At 34.7% G+C, this 23,775-nt stretch overlaps 1 protein-coding gene across 4 annotated transcripts in view; it reads left to right on the forward strand.

The window, feature by feature from the left end:
* The window catches only part of NCAM2 (neural cell adhesion molecule 2), a 284,484-nt gene that overhangs the window by 250,563 nt on the left and 10,146 nt on the right, over positions 1-23,775 (forward strand). Inside the window, exon 16 of one of the 4 annotated variants that reach the window (XM_013182720.3) lies at positions 9,387-15,335. The exons of the other annotated variants lie outside the window; for them this stretch is intronic. Within the exon in view, the coding sequence (XP_013038174.3) occupies positions 9,387-9,493 (107 nt within the window). The 3' untranslated portion in view covers positions 9,494-15,335. Of the gene's footprint in view, positions 1-9,386; positions 15,336-23,775 lie in introns of those variants that run through there. 4 annotated transcript variants of the gene reach the window in all.

Here is a 23,775-nt window from a genome sequence, read left to right on the forward strand (position 1 = left end):
AAGTCAAAGAAGGAAGAGAGCAATTAGGTACAATTCTGAATGAAATCTGCATCACCTATCCTGTGCCCTCTTAGCTGTTTGTGATCACTGAGATTCCTTTCCTAATTATTCATGTGATGATTAGAAAAGTTTCTAAGGCTCATAAAGTGCTTCGTTTGTTCATGCCCAGATCTATGTCACTTCAGCTGAATTGAGTGTTTCTGTCTTGTTCTTAATGTCATTCAAAAACAAGATATATGTAGGTCCTATATACTCAATCTCATGGGTATTACCTACCTCCGGAGAATTTGGGGATCTCCCAAGTATCATGATGGTTAGCTATACTTAACGTAATACTACATTGCAAATGTGTGCAAGCATAATCAGAGCTGGAGAGAGACAAAGGCAAGGATGCATTTGTTGTCCTTTGAGGGGTGCTTTAACAGGGAAATGGGAGTAATCACAAGAAATGAGACTTTGGTTCTGATTCCTGCAGAAGGAGTCTATTCTTCCAAGAGCTATTGGATATGTCAGAAGAGTAATCCCTGAGGGCAGGGACTGAAAGCCAAAACTGTGCTTCTGTGAACACACAACTCCTGTGGGCACAGAACCAACATCTTCTATTTATTAGGAAGTGCAAGTGAGTACCAGCTCCTGGCTGGCAGTCAAATTTTATAATAAAACAACATGATAATCTTCCATTACCAGTCTTAGGTCTAGCAAGATGCCTCAGCCTGCAAATCAGCATCAGTTAGGTGTATAAACGAGAGACATTCCTTTTAATTTTCGCATGGTTGGCCTCAACAGCCTCCAACTACATGTACTCGGTTTTGTAATTTCTGTTCCTAAGCCTTTAACACAGTCTCCGTTCACTGAATCACTCACATCTGTGATTAGTTCCTCAGAATTTGTAATCATTTTAATAAGAGTTTCCCAGTTTTCTGAAGGGTTTACCAATGGAATATTGCACTATCTTTGAGAAATACTCAGCAGATTGACTTGTTAAAACATTTTGCCTTGACTGTATTTACAAATACATTTATGTATTATTGTATATTTTATCTATGTATGTATAATTTTACTTCCTACTTTTTTGATTTATTGCTTGCAGTCAGCAATTCTGTCTTTCCATTTGACTATTTACTTAGGTGTATGAGCATGTATTTAAGAATCATGCTTTGAAGAAAGAGCACCATAGTCTTAAATGTAGTATTTTACGTGTTCCAGTATCTCACTGGATATGTTAGTTACCAGTACTTGTGGGTAGGCATAAATCTAATATCAGTGTGCTTGCCTGTAAGTCTTTATCAGATTTTAAGTACTGATTTGTGATGTTTTAGAAAATTTCATTTTAGCTTGTCTTTAGTATTGAGCTTCTTCTAATTTTGTGGGTAATAAAGGTATTCTCAAAGGAGCTATGTGCCTTAGCTCTTACCTGTTTATCAGTCTTAGGACAGCATAGACTAACCTCTGCAGCCATAACAAACCCTCTGACTAAGTGTCACAGGGAACAAATGAACTCTATCAGCTCACAGGGGTGACACTACAGCCTGTTTGTATGGGTCTATTTAATCTCTCAGCAGTGCAGAGATATATATCCTCTCTTTTGGTACTGTGCAGCTGGTACAAAAATGTCCAAATCATAGCTATCATTCAGAAATATTACTATTGCAACCTAAAACCACATCTATAGTCCTATCTTAAACAAAGATGCAATGAAAGATGTTAAAAGAGGATATTTTGTGCAAGTGTTAGACAAGTTTTCAGAAATTAGTGGCAGAGATTTATGCAGGTGTAGTCTTTCAAAAGCCTTTTATCCAGTCATTGCTGTTTCTCTGGAAGTCCAGTATACAGTATATATTGAAAATGGCTGCAAGTTGTTTTTTGTCATAATATTTTTTTATTCTTCATTATAAACTAATAACTCACTATGATAGTAGGAAAATGAGAAAAGCATTTGGGGACAGTAAGAAGTCCTTACAACTGTTTCTTTCACTTTGCTGTATTTTTATTTTTTTTTGTGTGTGTGTTTATATTGTTTTTGCTGGTTTTTTTTTTGGTGTTTTCTTTTGTGTGTATGTGGTTTTTTTTTTTTATGTGTGTTTTCATTTTGGTTTGGGGATTTTTTGTTATTTTGTTTTATTTTTAATACTGCTTGAATTGTTGGAATATTTCTTAAGTAACCTAGAAAAGTTTGAATCCCTTTTTAACCCCATGACCTTTTCTGTTACAGTGCTGAGCATATTGTTTGCTTTTTTTCAGTGCATATCTGTCACTGATGCTTAAAATCATACAGTCATAGGCGAAGAGCAACAGTCTAATACGTAGTATTTTCTCTCACCATGACTTGTAGCAAAGATGACACTCCATGCCAAACATGGTTTTTATCAGTAGTTTTTACAAAAACACAGCTTTAGGATTTTAAAGTGGTGTCATATTGAATGAAAAACGAAAATAGTTTATACCAGTACTACACATGTTTTTTATATATACATATTAGAATGTGTATGCGTATGTCTTATAAGGTATTACATAGGTAAAATTGGGCTTTTGTACTCTACAGCCAGTTTTTTATTAGAATATAAGCTAGGATAATGAACTTTTTACTCCAGAGACTGAGAATTACTAGGTACAGGAAAATAGACACAACTTTCCCTTATGCCTACAGTTTTCTCTCAAAGCAAGTCTTTTATTTTATTCCCAGTCAAGCAATTCAGTGACTTTTTTGAGCTGAAATAAATTCCATGTGATCCCATCTGGGTCACCGGGGAAGATTCTTTTTTCTAGTAACATCCTGCTGCGAAACAGCAGCCTCTGTTGCTATGGGTGCTCTCCATGCCCCTCACATCCCTACAGCCTTGCCCCATGGGCTGCAAGAGACTCCCTAGGGTACAGTCTCCCTTCCTTTGAAGGGAGGCATAACCTTACTTTTCTCCAGAAGATTTGACATGTCTTCTTTGGGTAAGTCATCACAGAATCACAGAGTGATTGGAGGGGATTGGAGGGGATCTCTGGAGGTCATCTCATCCAAACCCTCTGCTCAGGCAGGGTCAATAAGCAAGTTGTGTCCAGACTTTTGGACATCTCCAAGGATGGAGACTACACGACCGCTGTGGGCAACCCGGTCCGGTGCTCAGTCATCCTCACAGTGGAAAGTCTTCTCCTTATGTTCAGATGGTGCCTCCTGTGTTTCAGTTTGTGCTCATTTCACATTGTCCCTCACTGAGCAGAGCCTGGAACCTTCTTCTTTACACCCTCCCTTCAGGTGTCTGTACACATTGAGATTCTGAGCCTTCTGTTCTCCAGGCTGAACAGTCCCAACTCCCTCAGCCTTTACTCACAGGAGAGATGCTTCAGTCCCTTAATCCTCTTGAAGGCTCTTTTTATGGACTCTCTACAGTAACTCCGTACCTCTCTTGTGGAGAGCTGAGAACTGGACCCAGCATTCCAGGTATAGCTTTAGCACCAGTGCTGAGTAGAAGGAAAGGATCACCTCTCTCAACCTGCTGGCAACACTCCTAACGCAACCCAGGACACCATTAGCGTGCTTTGTCGAAAGAGCACATTGCTGGTGCATGCTCAACTTGATGTCCAGCAGGACCCTCAAGTCCTTTTCTGCAAAGCTGCTTTCCAGTTGGGTGGCCCCCAGCATATAATGGTGCATGGGGTTTTTCTTCCCCAGTTGCAGGACTATGCATTTCCCTTTGTTGTTCATAAGGTTCCTGTCAGCCCATTTCTCCAGCCTGTTGAGATCCCTCTGAATGACAGCACAACCCACTAATGCATGAGCCCCTCCTCCCTGTTCTGTGTCATTTGCAAACTTGCTGAGGGAATTCTCTGCCTCATCATCCAGATCATTATGAAGACGATGAATGGGATTGGGCCCAATATTGGCCCCTAGTGTCCACCACTAGTTACTGGCCTCCAACAAGACTTTGTGCCACCACTCGGGCCTCTGGGCCTGGCTGGTTTTGATCCACCTCACTTTCTCCTCATCCGTCCTTTATCAGCTTTTCTATGAGGATCTTATAGGAAACAGTTATAATCCCTACTGAAGTGTAGGTAGGCAGTATATACTGCTCACCCCTCATCTACCATGCCAGTCATTTCATCATAGGAAGTTATTAAGTTGGTGAGGGATGATTTCCTCTTGGTGAATCCATGCTGAGTACTCCTGAAGACTTTCCTGTCCTTCATGTGCCTGGAAATGGTTCCAAGGATTAACTGCCCAATCATCTCAGTGATCAAAGTGATGCTGAACAGCCTGTAGAACCCCGGGCCCTCCCTTTTGTTCTTTTTGGGGATAGAAGTGACGTTTGCTTTCCTCCAGTCCTCAGACACCTCTCCCAGTCTCCATGATCATTTAATGATTATCAAGAATGTCTTCACGGTGACATCTGTGAACTCCTGCAGCACTTGTGGGTGTATCCCATGAAGGTCCATGGCTTTGTGTGTTTCCAGTTTGCTCAAGTATTCTTCGGCTTGATCCTTTCTCCTTAGATTCTTAATATGGGTCATGATTTCTGAAGGTGATGATATCCCTGCTATGATTATTTTCTAGTTTTCTATTCATAGCCCTGCTTGTCATATCATCAAGCCAGATTTTTTTCCTTCCTCGCTTTCACTTCAGTAGCAACAACAGCATTCTTCAGGCCAGGATGGATTTTCAGTTATTTGTGGCTTTTTTTGCCTCAGTACACAGTCAGTAACCCATGTGCTTTTGAAAATGTAAATTGACTGTCTGGGTTTTGAACTCTAATCAGCAATTCTGTAGTTAATGAACAAGGAAAAGGCTGCAGATACACCTTTTTGAGTAATTTACAAAGTTAGTCAGTAGTGATCATACTTGAAGGGAAGCCCTGATGATGTGTTATTTAAGAACATATCCACATTCAGAGGCAGTTAGCTAAGGGTTAGTGTCTGGTACTTTTTCTTAATTCTAGGAAAAGATAAGTTGCATCAGTACAAGTTAAAGTAGGAGGACTGGGGGCATTTAGAGTTATTTTTCTTCTGTAGTCTCTTTCCATTTAACTAAGCTAGAAAGGCTGCCAGTAGCTCCTTGAGCCAGGACTAGAAGCCATTGCTTGAGGCTTTTAAGGTACCTGTTTGAATCTCCAGGAAAAGGCTGTAGAATTACATTATGTATTGATGCTTTAAGAAAAACATCTTGGCTTGATTTTCAGCTAATGACTTGTGACCACGGTGCCTGTGTATTTAGATGTGTGTGCAGTATCTGCACAAACATCCATCAGTTTTTGTGTGTGTCTTCTGATAACTTTTGAATGCAGTTGACAACTTAAGTAAACTTCACCAGAGGATAGAGGCTTCAAAAATAATATATTTCTGTAAGCCTTTTTTTTTTTTTTTTTTTTTTAATTTGGAAGCTGAGGATAGAAGCCAAATTGTTTGTACCTCAGTAGGATAAATGCTGTATTGGAAAATTACATACTTTTAACAATCAGTCAGAGTAATTTGGGAAAGAACAATTGTAATTTTCTGACTGTTGATCCTCACAGTAGCTGGGATAGCAGGAATTAATTTAAACCAAAGAGAAATACCAAAACACATGAGTTTGAAGATCTTTGCAAAGAAAAAATTTCTATTCCAAGGATCAGTAATTTTAAGACCACAGTGGGTATCTCTTTATACAGTTTTCATTTTATAAATGCAGTTAAGGTTTATATATCTATGTTTAGCTTGGTTCCATTCTTCTGTGACAAGCTTTTCCTCCAAGACAGGCAATCACTTGTACATTTGTTGAAGGGTTGTAGACCTAGTAGTTCCTCTAGATCAGCTGCCAAGTGTTCACTTATTTTTACAACTCTACGCTTCAGTCTCTTGGTAGTGATTTCCAGATCCAAATCTCTAAATCAAGAAACTGTAATTGCTTGATGGAGATGCACAGCTATAGTCTAGATGAGTTTTTCTCTTAAAATAGTAATATTTTATTTTTTTTGTGAACGATATAACTTTTTTCATAATATAACTGATGTTACTAATATTGGTTAATTGATTGATTTATAGATTAATTCTGTAAACGGGCTGGGAGAACTTTAACTTTAGAATGAACTCTTTGAGAAATAGGTCTTTAATTATCTTTGGATTTTCCATCTTGTTAAAATACACTGAAATTCTTTATTTGTGCATATTTAAATTTATATGTATTTTTAACAAATGTAGAAATCCAAAACCTTGTTCTTTCAAACATATACATCAAGTACATAGTTTTTGTATCTGGTTCCATTGGGTTTGTGTAATAGCCAAAATTGAAAGATCCCTTACTTTGCCTGTGAAGACTCCACAGCTTTGACTAGTTAGCTTTTTAGTCAAATCTAAAAGGAAGAACAAAATACAGTAGTCAAAAAAGAAAGCTTTGAGGATGTTAGTCTCTCTTCACAGCTCTGATCATACTCCCAAGGCAAGGAAGAGCTGCAGCATTACCCTTGTGAGGTTACCTGTATGATTTTCTCCTAGCTTGAAGGACACTGTCATTCCAAAATCAAAAATGAACACTTTTGTCAGACTGTTGTTCAGATCATAATTCTGCATTAAAAACGTAACACAGAATTGTCAGCATGTATTGCTGTGTTGAAAGAAGAAAGTTTATTTACTACCTAAAGTTCTGTAGAGAGCAGAGAGGAGAGATTAAATGTCTTTGAGATCTTATGTTTTGAGAACAGTAGTTGTTGGTAAGAATCACAATCAATCAGAGAAAATGATATCCAAAACCACAGAAAGATGGTAGCCCCCACAAAACACATTTGCTCTTGGTTTGCAAACCAGTACTAAAATTTGCTGAGTAAGAGCCATTTTTCATCAATTCCAGATTAACATCGTTGTAAGTGACATTAAATGTTCTTGCTGTAGGCTAAAAACAGTTGTTTGCTCCATTTCCTGCAAAGATTGTAACATTTTTTTTATATGAAAAGGGTTAGAAACCACTATTAAATTTACAGAGCTTACTTGATATGACTCAGAGAGACAATTACACTGTAAGTGCAATCATAGATGATCAAAGGCAAAAAAAAAAATCAATAAAAATATTATTTTTGACAAAATGGATCTTACAGTACAGCTATCACAGGAATTAACTTCCACTGAATACTAGAAAAGCAGTAGAATACTATGAAAATAAATAAATAATAGTCAAAGAATTACTCTGTATTCACAGAATTTCTGATTCAAAAGAAAGTTTTTTTTGTTGTTGTTGTTTTTTTCTTTGTGAGTTAAGGTTTACTTAATCTTTTTGAATACTATAAAAAAAGAAAATAATCATAAGTGTTGATTATTGAAGTGTTAGGTCACACTTAACAAGTATGGCACTCTTATTCGTCATAAGGTATTTGTTATAGGTAACTGCTAGCATTATTTATAATAATAAATTATATAATAATAAATTATATATAATAACAAAAAGAATGTTCATTAAAAGATTAGATCATTAGATATGTTAATATGATAAAAGCTGAGTTATGAACACAGCTGTTGGAAGTTTACTGTATCAAAGATTTTCTTGCTATACATATTCTTAATAAAAATATCTGTTTTTGAATTTTGAACAGCTTGAATATAATAATTTCTTCAAAAAACATGCATCATTAAAAATACCAAAGTAAACATACATGTGAGGATTGGGTGAAGTCCAAACACTCTTAGCTTCCTTATATTGTTTTTTTTCTACTTCATAGTTAGTTACACTCAGATGTGTATTTGTGAAATAGGAACGTTTACATTATACATGCATAATGCAATGGTTAAATATTAAGCATTCAAGTCCTGATAGCAATTTTTCCACCAGAACATGTTCACAAAATAACAGTTCCGTGGTTTAAGCCAAATTTGAAATATGTTGCCAGAACTCTGTAAGATTCAAATTCCAAAACTTAAAACATCCTTTGATTTTAGATAGCATTTACGTTCTGCGTGTCAGAGCATGTGTTTTTCGAAAGAGACAATGATTCATCCACCAGTCAACTTTGTGTTTAGATGGTGAGCTCGATAGAGAGGAGAAATACCCTAACATATTTGTGCTGAGATTTAACAAATTGTCCTCTGCACTGATGTTAACCTAAAATAAATTGTTTTAAAGCTTGACTAATTACATTAAGGAACTAAAATAATACAGTTCATATAAAAATGGGAGACTTAAGACTTTTCATCTACTTCCACTACAGTTTCTTAAAATACACTTTTTTAAAGTAAATTCAAATGTAACCAAAATTATTGTTCAAACTACACAAGATTTTCTACATTTCAATTTCTTTTGAAATCTATTTTGAAACAGTAGCCTGACAGTGATATTAATCACTATCCATATTATTACTGTCACTGTAGCTAAAAAAAAAAATTAATATCCAGTCAAGGAGATTAAGATGCTTAAAATATATTGCATAAACTTGACTGCATTATCTGACAAGAAGTGAACTTTCAATATAAATGTTAGTAGAAAATATATATGCAGACTTCATGTATTGCACTGGATTACATCCAGACATACTGTGAGGACTCGAATGTCTAAGAAGTTGTGTATTTTGAAAAGCTTTTTTGTTCTGTTCGCACCCTAGTATTAAAGTCAACATCTAAATAATTACCAGCTGTCTGTGCTAATTGCATTGGTCATTGCATTGGTATTTCAGTCAGGCTTATGTCCATATTATTAAGGCCAGCTTTTGACAATGGTCCATTCTTGACTCCTACAATAATTCAGAAATGAGATAAACTTACTGGCAAGAAGAAGCAGCTTATCAAGTTCCTGTTTCTTTATGTTCATGCATGCTCGAAACCCTTTTTTTGTATGTAATTATTTACTTTTATTTTTTTTACAGTTTCTTCTTTTAGCCTGCATTCTGCTGTTCATTGTTGCTTCAAATATCCATTATTTCTGATTGTAGTTGTGTGCATTGTAGTTTCTTGAATTCCAAGTACCTCCAGTGTGAAAGACATGAAAGCTTGTATTTAGGTTGGGCTTGGCTGAATATTTTCGGATCTTTTGAAGGGAAACTCGAGGGTTGGTCACATGCTTCAGGTGAAGTGCTTAAATAAATTGTTTTAAAGTTAGACCAAAGCGTGTGACACTTCAACTACTGTGAAGAACCATGTTGCTGCTATTAAGGTACATACTTTTTGTGGTTTGAATATTTTAGTATCCAGATTTGACCATTCTACAACTCCAAAGTACTTCAATTATTACAATTTCATACACATTTTAATTATAATTTAATGTTTTTATTAGAATGATGTCTTTCAAGTGATTGTCTTTGGCACTTTGTAAGTAGTGAAATGATTATTTTTTCTTTTTTTCTTTTCCACTACCCCTTTTTTTTCCTTTTCATACTTTGTTTTTAAAGCTTTATCTACTTTTTCTTTTTCATAGTCTTAATTTTCTATAACAATTCTTGTCCACACAGAAAGATGCTGTGAAGCTACTAGACGTGAAAATGGAGGCCAGTCTCTGCAGCTGAATGCTGCTTGTTTCTCTCTCATTGTAGTCATAAGTTCCTGGTGCATGTTTTGATGCTGTTTTATGAGGCAAACAATGTTATCTTCCTTTCCTTCTTAATTTAATATTTAGAGGAAAATAAACACAGACCTGTAAAAATAAATAAATAAAACACACTTTTCTATAACTCTTCTAAACTTTCCGTTCCAAGTTAAGACCCTAAATGGTGTAATTACTTCAGTCTGCGCATGAAAAAATCTTCAACTTTGTTTTTTTTGGAAACTTCTAAGTTTTGTGACAAATTCAATAGATTATGCTTGGCTTTTCTGTCTGACAGAAGCTGGAGAATGTGATCCATTCGGTTTGTTTTGATCAGTGTGTTTTCTGAACTTTGCTTTGGTCATAAGAAATCTATGCATAGACTTTAACATTCTGAGTCATATGGCTTCCCAGGTACACCATCAACTGGTCTTCCATGAGAGCATTTTGATTCTGTATTAATCTCTTTCACAGAGTTGTGTTTATACAAGCTCCTTCCAAAATGTACTTAAAACTGTGCTTAATATAAAACATGTTTTGTACTTTCCACAAGATTTTTTAAAAAAAAGAATCTTCTCTGTCTTCTCTGATTTCTAATGTATGAATTGCTTCAGTTCATAGAATTAAATTTCATAGACTTTGTGTGCCTCTCTGAAGCCATGTCTCAGCGCATAAAATAAGTCCCTGCCCTCCAAACTTACTTCTTGAAACTGGAACAGTGCCACACATTCCATTTCATGGCATTTGTTAGTCTTGAGACTCCAGGAAGCTTAATTTTGACCTTCAGTAAAGAATGGGTAAAGGCCTTTTTCCTATTTCACATACTAAAATGTAAAACGTTTTATGTAGAATGTAAAAGCATAGAATGATATATACAAAGTCTCAGATAAAGTTCATTTAGTAAGAATCCATATAGAAGCTTACCTGTATATATTTGATATTGGAATTTACGTAGCTGACTAATTTTGTAGCTCACTGCTCTGCTGCATGCAAATTAAGCCAAGAAGGCAATGCACTATAGAGCTAAGACGGAATTTAATATTTACTTTAGGATACTTGCCTTCATGTTGGTGCTAAACATAGCAGAAATAATAAATTTGCAGTACATGTTTTTTTTTTCCTTATAGTTCATTTCTTTTGGGGTTTATTACCATTAGCTTGTAAATTTGGAATTATTTGGTCGAATTTAAATTCTGATATATCTTCACCAGTGGAAATGATATTCTTATTTCATAGAAGCAGTGATCATGGTCAGTTTTGCCAGGTTCTGTTTACTCTTGGAAGTCTTTACTTTAAAACATCATTAATAACACCTCTTCCCATCTATAACAAACAAAAACCATTTTAGAAAACTGGCTTATGTCACAAGTAAGCTGTCCTCAGAATGCATATGTGTAAATCTGAAGACTATTTTAATTTATTTAAAAAAATACTTTTTTTTTTGTGTGTGTACATACTTAGTATAATGAAGTAGCTGGAATTCAAGCAAATGCCATTCTTGGTTTTGTCGTAATCTGTAGAAAAACATTCACTGTGTTAAGTAGAGCTACTGTTTCATCCACATCTCTTGCCACTGTGCTTTATGACTTTAACCCAATGCCATCGCACTTATTTGAACTGAATTACATTGACATGTGCCTTGCATAGCATGGAAGAGAACGAAACTGCTATTCTGATTTTGTAAGAGCTGAAACTTTTGGCTGCCAGTCAGTCAGTTGTGTGAAAGCCTGTTTTTCCATGCATAATGTGAATATACACATAGACTTTGTTATTTAGTTTTATAGCTGTTATTTCTATAACAAATGCGTTGTTAAATATTGAAGTGCTTATTGTACCTATAGGAAATAATGAATGAACGTTAGCAATCTTAATGTTAAGTGTTGTTTGTTTTTTTTTTTTAATGAAAACATTTCTGTTTAACTGTGATATAGATTATTTGGAACTGCTAGCTGCAGTTAACGGTTATCAAAAACTTACAGATGTGAGAATACATTTTCACTTGAGCAGAACTCTAACGAGTGCTATTGCTTATGGTAAATTTCTTCAGAGGAAGAAATGTCTCAGGCAGGAACTTTTGCAAAAAGCTTTTATTTTTTCTATCTCTAAAATCCCGACAGTGAACATTTTTGTTATCATTATTGTCATTTGTTTCCTGTGTTAACAAAACAAAACAAAAAAATCTGCAAGTACATCTGTACTTACACTCCAAGAACTGACATTTGGCGAATATTCAGAAAGTAGATGATCGTTGTATTCCCATGGGGAAAGAAAAAAAAACAAAAAACTGCCAAAGTCTGGCCTTATTATAATCTCTGAAAATCTCAGTCTAAACTGATCAACAGAGAACTGTTCTCCGCTGTGCATGCTTCAGCCCAAGCACACCATGATCTGCTCCAAAGATCACTGTGCTTCTGTTTGCAGAAGCACAGTGGTGCACAGACACTGTGGTGCCTTGTTAGACCAGGGGAGCAGCAAATCCTTTCAAGAGGCTGTTGCCTGCAGTCACGGCCCTTCTACATTGTGATCCCATTGTAAGGTAGGGACCAGATGTATTTAAGGATAAGAACTTTCTCGTGTGGGCACAGTATAGAGAGAGTGCTGTGCTGAATAATAAAGAAAACCGAATTATGGACACTGACAGACTAGTGAGCACCTGTCACTGGGGAAATAAAATGTCCAGAGTAATTCCGAGATGATCTCATAAAATGGAAAATAAAATACTGTCTCAGTAAGGTTGCACAGTCAACACAATCATGGTATTTCCTTATTTTGCAACATTATCCTACTTTCCTAAAATTTGCGACCTTTATGCTCTTCTACTAAACTCTTTATCATATATTTAACATGTCATGTATGTCTCTGTTCTTACTGATTTTTAATAAAGTGAGAGAAGGGACTGACTACTGCAGGCATATATATATTTAAGTTGAAAAATGCAAATTACTAAGTCATTTACCTACTCTTGTTAAATATTTGAAATACTCTTACCCATAAAAAAATCATTATTTTAGCAAATCATTCTGCCATTGCAGATAGATATATAAGATTGTAACGTAGATGATAGATAGATGATTAGAGAGTGACCAACTCTGAACTCTCCAAGCATATTACAAAAGGGCTAACGAAAAGCTGTGAGAAATTTCAGAAGCTTTATGTCACATTATGAGTGACAAGTTGGCTTTTATATTCAGTGCCACAATGCCAGTGGGATAAAGAGACAAAAATTGGATTAGTTCTCATTTTTCTAACTGATAGTAGGTTCAGCTGGAGACTACATAAGTTTCCCCTGTTAAGTGAGAGATATTTTAGGTCTGCTCCAATTTAGGTTCTTCTGCTTTATGTATTTTGAGGTTATCAGATATTTTGAATATATTGTTGTTCTTTTGGCTCTACTCTTCACATCAAAGTCCAAAGAGGAAGAATTAAGACAACATTGTAGGGATTTTGTTACAGGAGAGCCAGGCAGTTCTAGACAATGCCCCTTCTACTGTAATGAGAAAGACAAAAGGAAGAGGATAATGTATCTCCTGAGATGAATAACTAATACAATTTTGTTTGTATTTCTCTTAAAATAATTAAAAAATCTTTGTTCTGTCTTTTAAAAACAATAAGGACAAGGTTATTTTACAACATTTTGTACAGTCTACAGGAAGACAGATCTTAAAATCTTGTCTTCCTACAGACAAGAAGGGGAAAGAAGCTAAAACAGATATTAGCAAATTAAATTATACTCAACAGCTTTTGAATTGTAGCTTAAACTGTATTAAAATGAAAAATATATATTCTCAAACTTAATTTGATATTCTGCTGTCATTAATATGTAAATGTTAGATAACTAAATTTGTTCCTTTAAATATAGTAATTGTAAAAGGAATTTCAGATCTTATGATTGATACAGTCAATGGTATATGACAGTCTTACCATTTTTTCAACATTATCACATATTTTGAAATGTTAATATTCAACTGTCTGTAAGACTGAAGGCCTGAAATGTTCTGCACTGAACGTATGCTTTAAATTCAAATTGATGGCACAGAAACTTAAAAGAGGATAATGATTATTATTTGATATTGCAGTATTATCTCTAAAGAACAGTATTTTGATTTACAACCTTTTGAGTCTAAGGCTGCCTTCATTCCTGATCAGATATTAGTTGCTGTCTTTCTTGTTTCCTGAGTTTTGACAAGTTCCTAAATTTATGAGTCACATGATTTGCGTAATACAACTTCAGAAGCGATCCTTTATTTATTACAGTCGAGTTCTTAGAAGATAAATTGCTGTCTATATAAATAGGAAAATATTGTTCAGAAAAAGACACACATACTGCACGTATTAGAAAGAAAATATGTGTTTGTATGGTTTTATGGGATATATAAAATATACTATCACTAAAGAACAAATTAACATTCCATGTAATGTTTTGATGGAAGTATAGGGCCAAACACTAACGTAAGAAATATCAAGTGCATGTGAAAAATAGATAGAAAATAAATAGATACAATGGTTTAATTAAAAAAAAAAAAAGTGACTATGACCAATATTCAATTAGATTCCTTGGCCTTACTATATTTTGTTTCTAGCATGCAAAGCTCATTCCACTAAATTTTATAGCTCTACTCATGTGTGTATGTAAATGCAAAACAAATTGATAGCTAATCAAAAGAATTATATATTTTTTAAGAGTTAATAGAGATGCATATACTATTTGTTATTGGGCTAATAGTCTCCAATCTGTTGTTGATTATTTTAATTGCTCATTTCATCAGGGTTTTTAGGGGAAAGAAGGAAAAAATCTCTGACTTTCAGGAAGTAATTTGAACAATATCTAGACAAACATAGCTTCTGAGGTCTGTAATGGCATCACTGAAATCTGTGCTACAGTCACAGCTCATTTGATTTTCTCACATTTTACTTCATCCATTTCATTTCTCAAAATATACAAGGAATCTCCAGTTTTCCTTTAATACACACGTAGTGGACTTAAAGTGTAAGTGATGGAATCTTAGAGGGAAAATCCTATTTCTTCTAATGTCATTGGTAACATCCTAATAAAGTCAATAGTTTCAAATAGCAAGTGTAGAAAATTTACCAAATTTGCCAGTTTAGAAACAGAATCTGTATGGAAGCCACATGCTTGGGAGCTATGTTAAGAAAAATGTTTTATAAGCACTAAGTAGCTGAGGTATGAATATCCATTTTTGTTCATTTCTATATATTCTGAAGTCCTGAGAAAACACAGTAGTCACTCATGTCATCATAGTCCCATTACACAGTGTGATAATCTTATTAATTTTTCTGAATATTTATTTTAAACCTAACACATTTGTAGAGGCAATTCCTAATGAAAATGTAATTTTCATGTAATTTTAATAATAATACATTTTAAATGAGCTATAATACAAGCAAAAGAAATCTTGCCAAGTGTATATTTCTCACAGAATTACATTTAAAAATATATAAAATTTACCAAAAACTACTTATGTGGAAAATGTTGCAAGCACTACAGTTTCTGTAAGCTTGTTTCTAAAAACAGTATGAAATGTGATTTAAAAAAAAAAAAATAAATTAAAATGGTTTAATTTGTAAAGCGATGACATACGGTTTCATTTCATCTCATTCACGTTTCACTGCTATTTTGCTCCATTGGTTTCTTTTTATGCATGCAATACTTACTGTCATCTCTCTGCTTTGTTCTTGAATAATGTGTGCATAGTGTAAATGTAAAGTTCTTCAGCATCTTTCCAAACACGATGTCAAGAAGTGTATGTAATTTTGTGCGTCTTTCATCTGTTGTTCAAAGTTCATTTTTATGCAACTTCTGTCTTCATTTTTGTAATAAACAAAACTGACTTAAAGCATTTCTATCTGTATTTTCTTTATTACTGATAAACACTTTTTCTTGTATTGTCTACATTGTCTATTTTGTAACTGAAGAGATTTTTTAATCTTGTACCAATATTTAGTTTCCTACAGTAAACCTCAGTGTTTTATCCAATAGTGAATAGATCTTTTTTCAAAAAAGGAAAATAATGAGATTAGAATTCCCCACTTTTTAGTTTGGCTCATATTAGGTGGCTGCCATACTACTCAACTAATAGAGCAAATAATGTGAAATATATGTATAAATACACTGAGCATTTGATCCATGCTGATTTAATCTGCCTTCTTGAAACAGATGTATCCCAAAATGCACGTGTTTTATACTAGGAGAAACTGTAGTGGTACCTGACTTTCTTGCTATGTGCAATTCTGCTGACACGTACAGGTGTATCAGTGTAAATATTTCAAGTGAAAACATGTACCAAGTACTGGCAACACTTAAAATATTAAGCTTCTCTTTTTATAGCCAATGCTATGCAATAATTATACATTTAAAATATTATTCCAAGTAAAACTTGTGTGCTTGGAACTGGTGTGCTTGCATTTACCTCTGTAAAGAGCTAAAAGAAAGTGTTGTCAAGCCTGAAATAGTTTATCAATTCAAACACAACCCAAGCATAGTTCTACTTTTCCAGGCCTCCTGACTATATTACTCTGGTTACAGCTGTCATCCAGCATAAAGATGCAAAAATCTCTCAGGTCTGTGGTATATGCACAGTATGTTTAGAATCCTCCCAATTAGCACAGTAAAAATAACTTTGATTATTTATGCAATAACAGTGCTCAAAACACTCATAATTGTATTTTCTTTTTTCAATACCCATGTCAATCGTAATTACTTTTTTACAGGTTCTTAGAAATTCCTTCAAGTGACATGTTCAGTAAATCTGTTGTCGGTTTGGACTGAGGAAAGGGGGTTGCAGAAACGTGGTTATTCCCCAAAGCCTTCTAACCACCTGGGCCTAGAGCTGATGCCACAGACTGCACAAAGCTGCTCTCCTCGCAGAGCCTTTTCCTCCTCAATGTGCAGGAAGGCCAGACTGCCTCTGCCCTCACCATTAGCTGTGCTACGTTAAAGCAAAAAGCACCCGTTTCTCACACCTGTAAAGTGCAAGGGTTTTTCCCTACTTGGCTTTTCTGCCTCAAACACACTGAGGAAAATGTGTTGATTATCTGGCTGACGTGTGAAGCACTTGGAACTGAATTTCTCCTCTTGGCCTTGTATGGCTGCCGCCTCCACAGAAAGAGGGGGGGACTTCCTCCCTGTTTTTGCTGGGGTTTCCCAAAGAAGTAAGCAATGGCTAAATAAATAAACATTATTCACTACAGTTACAGAGTAAATACATGAAAGAAAGAGCTGTAGCTATCTGACAACTCTTTAGAGATTCTTCTGAAGCTCCTTGAAGATAGTTTGACAATGCCAGGAATAATTCCTAAAACTTTGCTTAAAAAATAACTAAGCATAACTCCAAAGAATATCTTCAGTTCAAAACCAAGCAAAATTTTTCTAATTACCATGGCCTTCTTTCCTTTCCCTTCTTATCCCTCAGCAGACACAGAAAAGACATCCTTGACAAGCATACTTGAGTTGTGATTTATATTACAAAAATTGTTTTATTTAGCTGTTTCAGTTACATCTTGTTTAAGACACCTTCGTATGAAAAAATGCTGTCAGGGGCCATTAGAGTCAGTCAGAATTCAAGTACTATTTTGTACCCAGAAAGAGTCATAAAAGAGATTTTCCTCTAAAATTAGAGGAAAAAGTCCATTTCAGAAAACTTCTTGACTAGAGCATCTCTGCCATAGTAAAGAAAAATTCCTCCACTCAAAGAAGTGTCAGAAAAGTGTAACATTTCTGATGGGTACAATTTTAGACATGCTGCTTTCAGTAGCTCACGTCTCTAAAGTCAATAATCTTACAGACTCTAAACTGAGAATGCCCGTCCCTCCTGTGCATCTTTGCCTAAGGTGCACAGCCTCTTCTTCATGGCTCCTGGTGCTGCCGCTGAGCCCACCGTAGCTCCACCATGGGCAGGCTCACATCCGCAGCTGCCGGTGGTGAGCCAACTGGTCAGCAGTTCCTTCAGGGTGAAGATGCGTCATTTGTGGCCTGAAGAAAGTTAGAGGGAACCTTCACTCGTCTTAGTTACATCAGGATCGATAATACTGCCCCCTTATTTTTCAAAGCTGCATGTCAAGTGTGTGTCAGACCACGTTACTCATGCAGTGCAGAGCACACACATCCTCATGTGCTTGTACACTGCCTTGCAGCAGTATCTGTCCTAGTAGGAAGTTGTAGGAAAAATCAATAAGGAAAAAAAAAACACACATATTAATGCTAGATGGAAACTTACCATCTTTTTGTATTAAGGAACAGGATAGAGAAGAACCTTAATTATTGCCATGGTCTCTTTCCCATCATACATTCCTCCAGTAAATGTTTGCACAGAATTATAATGATGGTTTAAAAGTTGAAACTGCAATTGTATTGAATTTTTTGTTTCATCTGAAGATGGACGTGTAGCTGCTGGGCACTTAGCTAGCTCAGTAGCCAGGTTTTATTGCTTTAAATCACTGAAGGCAGCTCACACAGCTCTGGCTACGTCAGACAAATTATTGGGGGGTGGGGGGAGAAGAGGGGAGAATGCAGATGGGGACAGGGGGTGTCACTGTGTCACTGGTTGTTTGCTCCTTTTTGCCTCCCATGATTTTTTCTTCAATAAGGCATAGGAGCCTTCAGTAAGGCAAGAGCCAAGGAGGCTCTTCTATGAAGCTAAGCATTGCTTTCTAGCATCATCCCATTTTCTGTAGGGCTTCACTGGTAAATCTGAGTACATGCTTCCCTCACATAGTACGCAAGACACAGTTCACTCTGGGTATGTGTAACTTCAGAGATTTGCTGGGTGTCGCACAGTCCTTGCGTCTTGATCACACACACCAAAGGAGTCAGAGCACACAACAGCTCCCTTTAAACATCTCTGGGACATTTCCTATTGGAAAATGGAGTAGGAGGATGCTTTGACATGCAGTAAACAAAGTCATGCAAGTCCTACACTTGAGATATATCCAATTTCAATGCAAGAAAATGCAAAGAAGCATTAAAAGACAGTGATATATATATATCAGACATAATTATTTGACATAATGAGTCTTCTGTAGCTGCTAAAAACTGAGAAGTTATTTTCTCTTAATATGTATAAATTTGAATGTTCTTATATCCCCAAAGAGAATAAGGAAGCATTTCAAAGTATCTCACAACAAATGAATAATTTCAATGATTAAAATGAAAAACTAGCCATTGAGTATTTGCAATACTCTGCCTCTAACACACCTCTCAGAGTATCTGTATACATTTTTTATATCTGGAATGGCCCTGTATCACAGATCCACATCCCTGCCTGGAATTTTTACAATTCTGGTAAATTCCTTTGTTGTTGCTGTTATTATTTTTCTCATGATGTACATGTTATTTAGATCTTTAGCATCTTCTGGCAATGTCTTGGCCTTCCACCTTTGTAGTTTTAACTGGTAAAAAAGACCTTCTACAGCTGTTTAACTTTTTGGTACTATATTATGTTTGTTCAGATGCTCATCAGTTGATACTGACTTTTAAAAATCTATGTTATCTTTTTAGAGGTTTTGAATAAGTATATGAATCTTGGAAACCTTTGATTCTAAGAAAAGTTCCAGATCAGATAAAAATTGAAGAAAACTTTCATAGGTAGTCCAGAAATAACCATCATGGTTGGACAGCCTATGTAACAGTGAATGTGACAGAGCAGTTCAAGATGATGATAAACAAGATCATTCTTTTTTCCTGCCACTACCCAGTGCAGCATTTTCAAACTCCTCCTCTAACTCATAATTTTCAACCAATGTAGCTCAAAAGTAGTCCTAACTTTAGCTTCAGACCTATCTGAAAGAAAGGATAATTCTTCAAGCATAGTATCCCGTAATGCACACTCACTCATACACATTCAAATGTAGCTGTCAGATGAGCTTACATGAGCCCTATGAGCTTAGGAAAGTACTTTACATCATTGCTTTTTTTTTTTCCCTTAAAAATGTAAATGATTGTGAAAATTTAAGGGCTACATAGAATCATCTCTTTCATTTAATCCATTTCTACTAAGGAGGAGGGGAAGGAAAGAAAAGCACAAAAAGGTGCTTAGTTGAATATTTTTCAGTAAAACCTAGAATCACTGAATGACTAAGGGTATAAGGGACCTCTGGAGGTGTTCTTGTCCAACTTCCCCGTTCAAGCTGGATACTTTATATACTGTATGCAATTATTATTTTATCGCACAAGCAGTTGAATATATATGTTGTGATTCTGTAAGAGTACAGAGAACTTGTCACGTGAAAGGATAAACATTCATGTAACATCAGTCTCAATACATGAATGTTGCATATAAAATGCCTGTCTCTTTGTGCAGAAGCAATAGCTTTAGTTTTCTGTGGACGAAATTTACTAGTACATTGTACACATTTAGATGGTGGTTCTCACTCTAATGCTTCCCATGAGAATGTCTGACCTAGACTCCTAAAAATAATTTACTCTGAATTTAAATTTGAGCATCCACAAAGCTTATCTTTCTATTTATTTCTCTTCACTGGGAAATTCTGCTTTACTTGCCAAAGTTTTTCATTGCTCTTTCCTATTATTTAAATAACATATATATTTAAAATGTTCAATTATGTTACTAAAAATTAAAAGTACAATTTATTGAATAAATGAAAATTTTAAAATTGCCAATACTTTCCATGAGATTTATAGAATCTTGCTTCATTTCTTCATTGCATTGCTGAAAGTTTTATAATCTTATTACTATAAGATTATTCATTGATAACGTCTTATTTGAAGGAGTGAACGAGTGAAGTGACAGTTTAAAGTTGGCAGTTTCCTTCATTTTCATGACGTGGTGTATTATATATGTCATATTTAATATAATAAAAAGCACATTATTTTAAATCTAGCATATTTTTGACAAATTATAATGAAAATTCCCAGAACTATGGAATTTACACTTTTTTTTATCAGTATTTTAAAAGACTTCACTCTAATTAGATTACTAAGACAAGTAGACAATAAACCTCTCCAAAATAATGTTAAGATCTATTTCACCCATGTTGATATTGAATTGGTGTGGTTTAAAATGTGTCCTTTCAACATGGAAAAGAAATGCTAGATGTATAAATGTGTTATTGTGGTACAGCAGAACGTGGAACTAGTATTTTGACTCCATTTGTTACATAATGGAACATTGTAAAAAATCCATTTAAAATCATTGCTACTTATAATTTTTTTTTTTTTTTTTTTTTTTTTTTTTTACGAATTGTCACAATAAAGCTAATCCCAATTTAATTAAGGGCAAAACTTTTTGATAACAAAGGTGTTTTTCAAATTTGGTTGAAGGCTACATATAGTATGATATTAGCATTTAATCTAGTCAAAAAGTTGGTACTTCTGTTGATATCATATGATACTAATCCAAAATCTTACATTATTGTGATACCAAAGGTATATTAGGATATGATTTTTGAAAGCAGTCGTGAAAAGTCTAAGCCTTCTTTAATAGTAATTGGCATTAGTTTTACAGCTGACTTCTGTGGGCAGACCAATACAAAGTCCCAGTAATTTAAGAAAGAACAAAATTAAAATGAATATAAAGTCGTTGGGTTTTTTTGTTTATTTTTTAATATAATTTATATAGCTTGATTAGTATCAAAAATAAAACATAACAGATATTCATTTCCAATTTCTGCCTATCTTCACAAGAAAAAAGGACATAAAGAGCCTAAGAAGGCTGATGCCAGCAATGTTCCACACTCTGCTGTAGGATGTGGCCGTGTTCTTGTCACTCGTTTTGGTATGGGAGATAAAGGAAAGAAATACAGATGTTTGGAATAATATTGCCAATCATAAGAAATCAAACTTTGAAATGTGAAACAGAAATTGACATGAATTGCAAGTAGGAAAACTAGGACAATAGGACAGTAGGAAGGATGGGGAATGCTAAATGAAAAGTCAATGTATCAACCATAAAGAAATAGAAAAACATGCAACAGTCAAATACTTAAGTCACCAATACCGAGCTGAGAAATTAAAAACAAAGTCTTCTCCACAACTATGACAATGCATATGATTGTCTTTTTACAAAGGAGCAATACTATTACTACAAACGTCCTTCACTTGGTGGTGAAACTATTGTGCGGGCTTTTGTGTCATTAAATCAGTTCTTAACCCAACACCGTGTTCCATTGACACTGGAAATGCTGTTTACATCAATTAAAAAATTATCTGCACAATTTATCTCCACAGGGAAAAGACCTGTTAATGCTGCATTAAAAAAAAAAAAAAAAAAAAAAGCCCTCAGTAAAAATAAAATACAGCAGTAAAATCAACACCAAATCCCTCTGAATATACGTAATAAAAGACCACTTTAGTTTTTCTCCTCCACATTTCTATTTAGTGGCTAAGGAGGTACAAAGAACAGAAGCTTCTGTGTGTAAGGTCCCTAGAACTGAACTCTGTTGGAGCTACTGGCATTATATTTGTTGAAACACACGAGCATTTCAATAAACTGGGATTAAGTATCTATTTGTAGGTACCTGAAAATTCAGGTGGATAAACACAAATGACTGAATTTTTATAAAAGTGGTCATCAATTAGATGGCTGGCTGTATTGATATGGTAAGTTTTGGAAGGTGTATTAGAAGGTAATATCTGACTAGGAATGTTGATATTAAAAAAAAGAAAGAAAATGGATTTCTGTGAAATGTCAACTTCCAACATTGCTGATGGAGTAATGCATGAATGATACATCATTTCATTGCAGTGCCATTATTTTAGTTATTTAAATAATGTTCCTTAAGCCTTTTTGAAGAAAGGAGAATAACTTGAAATAATCTAGTAATTCTAGATGTAATTGAAGTAATTCTGTAGAAACCTGTCTATTCAATCACCCATCTACATATACATATTGATTGCTGGCTTCTTGCATAATGCCATTCTGAAGAACAGTTTGGTAATAAAACAACCCATACAATAGGCAATGAAATTGATTGCATAAAAAGTAAAATGTTCCCCTCCTTTTGAAAAAGTGGTTTTTACCTTTCCATTTCAGACTTCTATCAAATAGACTAAGAAAGCATATATTTCTATTAGTATTCATTGATTTAGAAGTCATTAAGAAAATCATTTTCAATTATATTTGAAAGGGCAAATATGTATTTTCTTAAAAATTAGCTAAGCAAAAAGTATAAAAACTGAAATTATGTTCTTATTCTGAACAGTAGCAATGTATCATGGAGTTAGAAGAGAGAGAAAGAGGAAGATAGCAGTTACCCTGTTAAAACATTTATATTACATTATACTGTGTTTTTCCATCTGTCTGTTAAGACAGTACTCAAGTGATCTACTGTAGAAAAATTCTTGCTCTTATTTTGGAACAGGCATAAATAGAGCTGCAAACGGAAATATACCACTGCACTGCTGACTCATACATCACTCCCAAGACATGGTGACACCAAGCAAGCAATGCTGATGTGCAACACCAATGTGCAAAAAAAACCACAACAGTTCCCCTCCCCTGTGCTGTTGGCTCAGGACATAGCATCACACCAGGCAATTGTCATTAGCCAGTTTCTGGGCTAGACTGACACCTTGAACTAGCCATGCCCATGAACCATTATGGAGTTGTCTTTTTTTCCCCCTGAATTACTGGTCAGATATAAGTTGTCACCTTCATAAGGGTCATCTGAGTTCACAAACACAATAGCTGTTGTTCTTCTAAGAGTCACAGTATTCAAAACACATTATTGTCTATTAGAGAAATACCAATTGAGATGAAATGTTAAAATATCTTTTCTGAGATTTGTAATGAAGTAAAATTACATAAGCAGCTTTAATAATACAAGTACAGAAAGCAAAATCAAGCGTGGAATATGTTTATTTTGAAGTATATGAAAGTATTTCAACGTTTTAAACTAAAGAAGATGAGGTCCTGGCCCTATAACCATTTAATAATATGCCTAGTTTTCGTCACACTAATTTATTTAAGACACTATGTAACTGTTTGAAGACTATTAGCTTGAAAAAAACTCTTCTTTGACTTTTTCATTCTACTGTAATTTAAAAAATGACCTTTACAAGACTAAATACTGTTTTAGCACTCTCTCAAACCTTTCAGTAATTCTGCTTAGCAGTATGGCTAATTAATTACATTTGAAATGTGGAAGATGACAACTTACATCAACTATTATTCTGCTGCTATCATTTAAATGTTTTTCTTCAGCTGCATACTGACCTACTACTCAGTCTTGGAATGTTAAATTATGATATTATTTGTTATTAAATAATGTGATTTATGGTTTGTGACCATATTGGAATTTTGGTAATGGAAAAATACTAAGTAGAAAAGGTGGGTCGTGATTTT

This window comes from Anser cygnoides, chromosome 1 (genome assembly GCF_040182565.1).
Source record: "Anser cygnoides isolate HZ-2024a breed goose chromosome 1, Taihu_goose_T2T_genome, whole genome shotgun sequence".
NCBI lineage: Eukaryota > Metazoa > Chordata > Aves > Anseriformes > Anatidae > Anser > Anser cygnoides.